Source organism: Oryzias melastigma, linkage group LG13 (assembly GCF_002922805.2).
Source record: "Oryzias melastigma strain HK-1 linkage group LG13, ASM292280v2, whole genome shotgun sequence".
Taxonomy (NCBI): Eukaryota; Metazoa; Chordata; class Actinopteri; order Beloniformes; family Adrianichthyidae; genus Oryzias; species Oryzias melastigma.
Genome location: NC_050524.1, coordinates 3,126,391 through 3,136,973, shown reverse-complemented (window position 1 = coordinate 3,136,973; position 10,583 = coordinate 3,126,391). Strand labels below are relative to the sequence as shown.

The following is a 10,583-nucleotide window of genomic DNA, read 5'->3' as shown; positions in this document are numbered from 1 at the left end:
TGAATGAAACAGGAAGAAACAACCAACTGCAGGTGATCGATGTTAGCACAGATCTCCTTCAACTTTAGATGATCAGTATGGGAAATATTGGAGATAAAAACCACTTTCTTTAGTGGATGACTTCTGTTATAGTTTGTTTTGAAGTGCTTTTTAACAGGTTAGGACTGGTTTTCAGGCTGCTCCTTTTATCATTTTACAGCTTGTAAAGACTTGAATGACCAGTGAAACTTTAGGCCCCGCCTACTAATGCATGGCAGTTTTACCGGATCCTGTTTTCAATTTCAAAAGCAAATTAATCTTCAAAATATCCAGAAGAAATTCATACGAGCGAGTCCCATCACAAAAATCAAATAGTCCTGTGAGCACGAAGATACGGCTAACTAAATAATCGAACAGTGTGGACGGTTTAGCCACAGGTGAGTCATCTTCACCGGTCAGAAAATGTTGATGGGACCAAACAAAGGGGATCTGAAGGAGGTGAAAGGACGAACAGGCATGGCTGCAGGAGCAACGGAAACATGTCCGCTCTCTGACCTGCAGTCAATGGATTCATGTAAACACCACCTTTGCACCGCATTCCCTCCGTGACACTTCTTTATGTCATTTAGAGGTAAGGGGGGGGGGGGGTGTGAATGAATCACTGCTGGGATGTCAAATTTGTAAAACATGAAGTGGAAAACAAACATTTAATCTAAGTAATATTAAGTCAAGTGTGGTTATTGTGCATAAAAACATGCTAAAATTACCTGATTATTATATTTTTTCATAAAAAATCTAAATATAAATGTAGCAAGGAAAGAATAAAGATGCTAATCCTAATTTCATTTGAGTTTCAATGATTGTTTAGGACAAATGAAACCAGGGAGAGAAACTTCCAACTTTTGAATTTAATCTAAAACACTTGATCATCAGCGAACATGATGACATCCTCCAGGGACTTATTTTTAGCAGAAAATATTTTAAAATCTGTATTTCCATTCTAAAAAAGTCAAATTTTGGTTTAAAACAGACCAAAAAAAGCTACATTTTAGACTCTACAGATCTAAACTAGCATGCCTAAAGATGCATTCACTCCAATGTTAATCAATGGTTCGAGCCCAAAGGCGATTGAAGCCCCGCAAGGCGATTTAAGGGATGGCTGCGGTACAAAAGTCTGCCAACAGCTTGATTAGAGCGGCGAAAATGTAAATACCTGGAGCTTGACAGGTCATTGCGTTGAGCGAATGACCTTCGGTGTGAAAGAACCTTAATGCTAACACACATTTTCTAAGAGTTGGAAGGTTCTTACTGTTTCTTGTCATTTTTCCCATCCATTTTTTAAGTGGTTATTTTTCTTAAGTTTTTAAACCTAAACAGATTTTTTACGCTGCAGTATTTTCTACCTGAGTCAATAAAGTCCCACTTCAATCATATTTAAATCTATTTTCTTTTTATAATGCTGTTTTTAGCCAAAATCCACAAACCTGTGTCATTTTCTAGGATATATTTCTGCAGAGCAGCAGGATTTCATCAGAAATTCACCTCTGAGTTGTGGGTGGAACTTTTGATAAGGAAGTAAGCCTCAGCTAATATCCCATCATCCCTTTGTTTACACTTTCTCCTGCTAGCTTACAGCCCCTCACAACCCCAACTTAATTTTAGCGGTGCGAGAAAAATAGCAAGCAGTATTGGAGCTATGTAGTCACACAGTTCTGATCCAGATTCCTCCTGACGAGGAGAACAAAGACGTTCATGGATCTGTTTGTCTGTAAGTGGACGCATCAGAATGGGGCGGAGCAGAGAGACTTTGGCCCGCCCATTCCACTTTATTCTTTCATTCAGCTTCCCCTAGATTTATTAAGATTTGAATAAATAAGTACTCAGAAATGCTGATTTAAGCTTAAATTGTTTTATATATGTCCTCTATCAAGAGAGAAATGCTACAGGAACATGTTAAAAACACCAAAAGCTTGATTTTCATAGGAGTGGGTCTTTAAACCTGAAACGTGCAAAGTTTAAAGGTAATAAAAGTGAAGCAGGAGCCAGTATGGAGATCCTCATTGAAGTCTGATCTATACATAACAATTATTGATCAAGATGCAGAGAAACGTGTGACCCTCAGAGTGATCGTTTCTCCTTCAGTTTGACTAAAAGGCGAATCCTCCACAGTCAAATGCATCAAAGTCAGAGTCTCCTTCAAAATCAAAGCTGTTGAAGTGGGGGGAGTCCACGTCCTGGCTGCAGGCGTGGAAGGAGCCCCCGGTGGAGAGCTCAGAGAAGCCTCCCGGGCCATGGGCGACCTCCGGCCCTCTGGTGGCGAGGGGCGAGGAGGGGCCGCAGGAGCTGATGTATCCCAGCGCCGACGAGGCCGCCGCCCCTCCCATCAGCAGACACACCGCCCTCACGGCCCGAGCGTCGGTGCTGTTACCATGGCGAAGACAATCCGAGACGCGATGAGGCGGAGCCACGGAAACACTGCGCAGCGGCCGCCTCCCCCCGCCGGCGGCTGCAGGAAGGACAACATGAACATCAGGAGGAGCTTCAGAGGTTTCACCAACTACACGCTCTGATCCATCATGGAATCCAGATCTGGAGGTGACCCCCAGGTCAGAAAAACATGACCCTGCAGGGGCTTTGAGTTACTCCCCCACAACATTCACTCTAACCATTGACTGTATGTGAGAACTGGATTGAGTAACTCCTTCCCCCATGCTCCAAACAGAAGTACCTGCTGGCTCCAAGAAGCCAAATCCTATAGACTTCTATAAGGAAATAATCAGCTGTTACTCAGTCATTCTATTGGTTAAAATAACTTTTATTGATCTGATAACTTCTTTATAATCTTATCTTTTACATATTTTTTCCTGTAGTTTAAGTTATAAACTGGCCAATAAGATGCCACAATAAAGGCAGGTAATCTCCAATAATTTTCAGTATCAATTCGTTTTGGTTCACCAGAGTGAACGATTCGATTCTGGTTTCTTTCTATTCTTTCGATCCATTAAATTCGACTCAATTCAATTTGGAGTTTCCACAGTTTACGTATTAAGACACATTTTTTTTAAGAAATACATTAATAATCTACTATGTGTTTTGAGGATATTCATTTTAATCTGATACAGTTCACATACTGTAAAACTTATGAGTGAAATTCTATTGAGATTGTTAATATCATACAGTGTTTCATGGACTCTCAAACACAGAAGCTCCAACGATTGTTCTGCTTCTCCTGGAGGACGTTTCAGTTTGGCCACTAGGTGGCGATCGCGATACCATTACACCGTATTCCAGAAGAAGACAATATGAGCAAAGAAAAATGTCTTAGAGAACAAATGTTTACTTGAAAAAATAATTCCTAAAAAGAGTTTATAAAGATGTTCATTTAGTCAGCAAGTTTAGGTCAACAAAGCGTTAGCATTAGCATTAGCCATCCGATCCCATTATAGGTTAGCATCAAGCTACTTTAGGATTTTTCATTAGATATATCTCTACTTTAATGGATCGATTATGGATCTAATAAGCTTTGATCGATTCAGATCAATTAATCGATTTTATCAACCCAGCTCTAGCCACAATCACAGTAGGTGGTCTCAGCCCAAACATTCAAAACATTTGAGTGAAAGATTCTGGGTAACCCCCTCTCAAGTGGTAGGGGTGTGGCCTTCCAACAAGCTCACTCCTGATTGTAGAGAATGGTTGCCGTAGAAACGTGACTCTGAATGTCTCCGACCAATACTGTACGTTTAGGAAGAAATCCTTTTAAAGATTTCAAAGTAAAGGCTAGAGTGTCAACAAGGATGAAAACCCAGAAGGAAAATAGTTATTTCCAGATTTTGTTGTTCCAAAAGTTCATGTTTTTTGAAGTTTTCAGAGACTAATACAAATTAGCTCATAAAAACATCTAAAGCTGTGATGCACGTTCAAGAACACGCTAAACATGGGTTCTTGAACACGGATTTAGCCCGTGGTGTTAACACAGGACAATAAGGGAGGAGTGTCTTCTTTTTTCTTTTTTTAGTTTACTAGCACATATCTGCAACATACAGGCTGGATGGAATTTTTTTTTTTTTCTTGCATGTTGTGCTCCAGGGTTTTTCTTTCACAGCTCTATTCCGATATATATTAAAGACTTGGTGTCATACGAGTTCGACAGGGTTCAAAACACGATAATGAATTTCTCCTCTTGAAACAGTAGATAATTCTATGAGTTAACATGGAGGCCATCCATACATCACAGTGAAATGTGTGTTTCTGATTGGTAATTTTGACCTGGTTTGACTTCAGCGTTTCGCCTGTAAACGGCCATAAAACGTTGTTACCGATGGATGAACGCCAGAGTTTTAAACACGGAAGCCCAAAATGTGCTTGTATGCGTGCTAACCGGAGGTGGGGACTCGAGTCACATGACTTGGACTCGAACTTTCCTACCTCTGACTCGTGACTTGACTTGGAGTTTGATATACATAACTTGTGACTTGACTCGGACTTGAGGACAAAGACTTGGGACTTGACTCGGACTAGCAAAACAATGACTTGGTCCCACCTCTGGTGCTAACAAAGACTTTTTATTGGAAATTGCGGCTTGAACGTTGCCAATGGGGGCGTGAACAGTGAAACAGGACAGGGATTAATTACATCTGATAATGCTATGAAGTGGAGTCATGACATCTAGTCTTTGAAGCATTTCACATGGTGATATAAAGCACTTAATCATCAGCAAACATGATGACGTCCATGGGGGACAAATTTTAGCAGGAAATTCAAAGCGGTGAGAAAACCATTCCCCTTAGATCCTGTGCACTCAATGTATTCCCATTTCAAAAAAGTCTAACTTTAGTCTACAACTAACTTTAAAAGGTACGTTTTAGAGTCTAGAGTCGGCCTGCACTAGCAAGCCGAATATTTCACGATGATGCAATGTTTCAAGGAGGATGATTATTAATGTACAGTAAATGCCAGGTCCTAATTCAAGATAATTCCACCTAGATAAAAGAGAACCTTCACCGATGTTCTTCTGATTATCTGATCATTGGAGCATTAGTGGGACTTAATAGTTTTCTTCTTTCATCTTTTATTCCTTCGTTTTGGTCAGGCTGTATTGTCCCCAAATGAGTTTGTTTTCTTAAACTCTCCAGCTGATCAATGAGGAGAGCTTCACCTGGACGCTGATGGATGCAAGTTCAATAAGGTACAATCGCAGGTACAAGGTAGGGGTGTAATGATTGATCCACTCTAAAATGTGAATGGATTGATTCTTGTTTACTTCTTTGTACACAAATTTAATTTACATTTGATCATCTGGAAGAAATACAATAATCTGGAAAGCTTCACCAGTACTGTTCAGTACCAGGTATTTATCTCTGAGTCAAACTGTTATAAGTGTGTGATGAAGATGTTCTAGATCCATTTTGGGTAAGTGAATCAGATCGTTCAAAATGAACCAATATCAACTGAATCGTACCGTCAACCACAAATTATGATACGAATCGAGAAGTTCAAATGAAACATTACACTTCTTCAAAGTAATTCTAAAGATGTGAGGTTGAAAAAGTCTCATGTTTTCAGACTTTTCATGCTCAGACCTTGGATTTGGCTTCTGTCTCTGAACGAGCCTCCCCTCTCGGTGACCCGGGTCAAAGGCGGGGTGCCCTCGCCCACCCGGGGCGAGCCGGGGTCCTTATCGCTGGCCGAGTCGGGCAGCGGGTCTCTGTCTGTGATGCAGGGAGTGATGCTGCGCTGTCTTTGCAGGGTTTGGGGCGACATGACGCCCTGAAAAAGGAGAGGAAGCAGGTCAGAGGTCAGCTGGGTCACCAAGGGGGGCTTTGTGTCACAGTGAAGGAGAGAAACTGCCGACTCACCTCTCTGACCTTCCTGATGAGTCGCAGCCAAAGACTGGGGGTACAGGAAAGAGAGTTTGTTCAAATTTACAGCCAACACGGTACAGAGTGATGTGGGACAAAGGAGAGCTGTCATGTTTACGAGTGTGAACATCTGATAAGGAGTGGGTGAAAGGACTGGGACGCACCTGCAGTCGTCAGGGCTGTCTGACAGCAGCAGCAGGAACTTGTTCTGGGGCAGGATGAGGGCGAAGCAGCAGTCTCTCCTGCCCCCTGGGGGCAGCCTGGGCAGGTCCAGGATCTCTCGGCCCTCGGCCACCGACTCACAGCAGGTTTGTAGCGACACCACCTGGTCTGGAGGGGACTCTGCGTCCCGACACACCAGCAGGCTGCCCTCTACTGTCAGCACCAGGTACTTCTCCTTCCACTGCTTGAACATGAAGCCGCCTGAAGAGACGGAATATTTCTGTGTCAAACCATTTTTGGAAGATATCAAGTTCAGTGTCTGATGAGTTAAACTATAAAAGCCTTTGTGAGGCTGTGGGGCAGCGGTCAACCTCTGATTGGTTCGATACCCGAGCTTCCCACTCAAGTGTTGAAGTGACTTTAGGCAGGACGCTGAGCCCCATAGTGCTCCTGGTGTTTATAGGTTGTGACTGTACAGTGCTTTGAGCCTTCTAACGCCACGTTCACACCGGGCGTGGGACTTTAGCCCATGGTGTTCACACTGCCCCATACCAGCGCATGTCCGCCACCTACAGTTAGAGGAGTCTTGGTGTGAAACGTCACCATGTTTATGGAAACATTCCAAATGTATTTTCCTTCAAAGCCATAAAGCATCACTGCTGCAGAAACCTGCTCTAAACTCTCAACCTCGTAAACATTTTGGAACTTTTTAATTCTATCAAAATAAATAAATAAGTGATTTTTCTTTTTTTATTGTGACAGAACGATGAGTTTACAATTCAAATGCAGTCACTGATCTGTGTCCGTCTTCACTTTCCCACCGTCTCTCTCCAGTTTAACAAATCCACCTGTTGGTGTTTAATCCTGGCGGTGCCGGTGGGCGGGCCGGCCTCCACCCTCATCTACACCCGCCCCACTTCTGTTATCCTCACGGCACAGAGGTTGTTTGTCTGGGGCAGATCTTGTCATGATCTGCCCCTGAAAATCTGTCTTCAAAGGGCAGATTTTTTTTACGTCAGTTGTTTGTTTTACTTTAACTTCTTTTTTCTGAAAAGTGAAATCAGATGGATTTGTTTTCTATCTGTCAGGATGACCCAGTTTCAGAGGAGCTTTAGCTGCTGGACAGATGGGCTCACATGTGACTCCACTCTAGCAAACACATGAGATCACGGTGGAAAAAACAATTCATAACACCGCCACCAGCAGCCGCATCAGCAGCATCAGCATCAGCAGCATCAGCATCAGCAGCAGCATCAGAAGCATCAGCAGCAGCATCACGCCAAAGAGACTGAGCCCATCCTGTCTGATTCACAGTCCAAAATTCAGTCTGATTCTGACTAAACACAAATATCTGATCTGTTTCTTCAAAAAATTGAAACTGAAGAGATTTAGGGAACATTTTCACACATAAAAAAGTTTATTCTGACATAAAACAAATAGAAAACAGGTGTTTTAACATGAAATAGCAATTAATTGCTTTAAAGAAAAACCAAATTGTTGCTTTAAATCTCAGGTTTTCATTTTCTATGACAATTTAAATTCTACTAGTTAATTAGTTTTAATGGGATTTAACTTTTTTACCAAACTAAAGTCAACAGTTTTAACAAAATACATGGATATTGTTCCCCTCATGTTTAAACTCTAAGATGAAAGTTTCTGCTAAACAGATAAATAGCTCAACTTAAATCTACAAACTTAGTAACAAAGTAACACCTTAAAGTTTAGGTTTTAGTCACAGTAACTCCTAAAAATTTAGCTTTTATTTTATTTTTAAACTAAGTTTTTATTAGGTTTTTTTCATAACCTAACAAAAGAAGCAGACCATAACACACTTAGACCAGGAGTGTCAAACTCAATCGCACAAGAGGCCAAAATCCAAAGCACACTTAGGTCACGGGCCGAACAGGATAAACAGTTATTGAACACTTTAAAACTAAATTTTTAAAACTTTAAAACTGTAACTTTTTAGCATAATTATGAACTAGATATATAGCATTAGCTGCAATAATGCTAGTGTGAATGCTGTAAGCTGAATTTGGCAGCTGAAGATGATAGCTGAAATCACTGAAACCAACTGTTAAATGCCAAATTAGCTTAAAAAACTTTAAAAAAAGAAAAAAAGTGGGTTAGCAACAACAGCTAGCATGTAGCTGAAAAATAGCTAAACTTCAAAATAGCCTAAAAAACTGAGAAAAGCCTAAATTAGCCAAAACAGCTAGCATGTAGCAGAAATTTTAGCTAAACTACAAAATAGCCTAAAAAACTTTAAATAACACCTAAATTAGCTAAATTTTGTGTAGTTGAAATACTACCTAACTCCAAAAATAGCTTAAAAAACCGGAAAAAGCCTCAATTAGCCCAAAAAAGCTAGCATGTGGCTGAAATATTAGCTAAACTCCCAAAAAGCCTAAAATCTAAAAAAAAAAATAATAACAGCTTGCAAGTAGCTGAGATATTAGTTAAGCTACAAAATAGCCAAAACAACTTTTTCAAAAAGGCTAAATTCGCTAAAACAGCTAGCATGTAGCTGAAATATTAGCTTACATCCAAAACAGCCAGAAAATCATCGTAAATGTCAAAACAATAAAAAAAAGCTATAATAATCCAAAAATGCGCATTTTTAAAACTTTAAAACTGTAACCTTTTAACGTAGACATGAATAATAAAAAGAATAAACCAACCATATTCACAAATAAATCATCTTAAACCTTAAATAACTTTCAATTACTCTCCATAAAATATATTTTGTCAAAATTATACAAGTTAGAAATGAGCTTAAGCAACATCTGGCCATTAATAACAATAAAATGAAATTACCTGAAGGGCCGGATCCGGCCCCCGGGCCTTGATTTTGACACTGATCTAAAGGTATGGAAATGCATCACAGAGGCCACAGAATCACCTAGTGGTGAATAGTTGGAACTGCAGGATCAATTTAAAAAGCCAGAAGCAATAAGAAGTAGGAACATGTACGTTGTATTTGTAAAAATAACTTTTATATGAATCCATTTTTTTAATCTTATTGTCTGACTCACCTATAAATTCTGCTTTTAGGAATCAAACCTGTCTCATGATTAGGGAGGAAGCTCTTATGTGTCTCAGATGGAGTTAAAGTCTACAGTTTTCTAAAACGACATTGAATTTATTCAATGAAATCATGTTAATTTTTGAGCTGTTCATCACAGAATGTTTAATCTGCTGTTTTTCCTCCCTAAGTTCTATTTTTGTTCTTTTTCTTAACCCCTTGACACCTGAGGAGTCTCAGGTGATGCTTAAAAACAAAATCTTTAATGTGCTGTAACTTTTCAACCGTTAACACGATCCTTCCAGTAGATTCTGAAGAAGAAAAGCGGCTTTTCTCCTTCAGAATCTACTCAAAAATTCAATGACCAGTTCAACGGTTGAAAAGTTACAGTATGCTAAATATTTTGTGTTTAAGCGTCACCGGTGACGCCTCAGGTGTTAAAGGGTTAAATATCTTTCACACATTTCTAAAATAAATGTATTTAAAAAAGGGAAAAGAGCACAAATCTACAAAAAAAAATCAACATTTTCTAAACTTGGATTAATGCAAATTCCTTTTAAAAAATATCCCTAAATGTTATTAATTGTTTTTTGTATAAATTCTACTTTTTTTTCCCTTGTTTATTTGTTGTTTTAATTATCATGTGCCACCTTAAACAGAAGATAAAGTTTGTTTTCCTAAAGATCAAAAACAGATTTTTCATTTCTTTTAAGAAATACACACTTTGAAATTGAAATCATTATTTTTGTTTTTTGCCATTTCTGTCCAGAAAACAAACAAAAAACTGAAAATGTACAAAACAAACATATAAAATCTCCCTTCGTGCATCATTTCAAACCACAAAACTCTAATTTCCAGAGAAGATGTGTCTGTAAACTCCTCGTTTATTCCTCCTAACTCTTGATTTTTCATGTCTATTTCCTTGTAGAATTTTAGATTACCTCATTTTAATGAAAGTACAGTGATATACTCTGATGCTGCAGCACAAACCTTCACCACCTTCAGTCCAAATAAAGATTTCTGCTTAATTCAACCTTTTAGCTCCTAAAACAGAATAAAATAAACAGAACAAAACTCCCACAGCGTCACGCCGACGTGTCGGGGAGTCAAACGTACCGTATTTCTTGAGGAAACCTCGGTGGATGCCGGCCGCGCTCATGTCTGCGCTCAGAAACAGCTGGAATGAGGCGCCGAGCGAGCGAGCGGAGCTGAAAATAGGCTAAGAGAGAGAGAGGCAGATTAATCCCCACTATAGGCCTTCGCCTGATGAGGCTGCACCGGTCCACATAATTACTGCACAGGAGGATGAACCTCAAGTTCTCCTGAACCCTCGCAGATGTCAGGCGTGACTTGCTGTTCTCCTGGAGCACGCGCTGAGGTTTAAGCCTCCATTTGGGCACAGCCTGCAGCATAAAGGTCAGGACAGTTGACCCAAACCGGCCCGCCGCGCAGCTCCGTGGCCTTGGCTGGCCTCAGGAGCAGATCATGGATCACCTTCCGCTCAGGCAGATTAAATCTGAAGGATTAGGATTCTTGCACAGCTGGAAGCTCGCTGT

At 40.2% G+C, this 10,583-nt stretch overlaps 1 protein-coding gene across 1 annotated transcript; it reads right to left on the bottom strand.

The window, feature by feature from the left end:
• Positions 1 to 1,892: 1,892 nt before the first annotated feature.
• LOC112149763 (pleckstrin homology domain-containing family B member 2) lies at positions 1,893 to 6,657 on the bottom strand. Its single transcript, XM_024277691.2, has 4 exons — positions 6,005 to 6,657; positions 5,838 to 5,871; positions 5,562 to 5,748; positions 1,893 to 2,485 (listed from the first exon to the last, which is right to left on the bottom strand). The coding sequence occupies exons 1-4, from the start codon at positions 6,253 to 6,255 to the stop codon at positions 2,127 to 2,129; spliced, it is 831 nt and encodes a 276-aa protein (XP_024133459.2). The 5' UTR covers positions 6,256 to 6,657; the 3' UTR covers positions 1,893 to 2,126.
• Between the last annotated feature and the right edge of the window lie 3,926 nt (positions 6,658 to 10,583).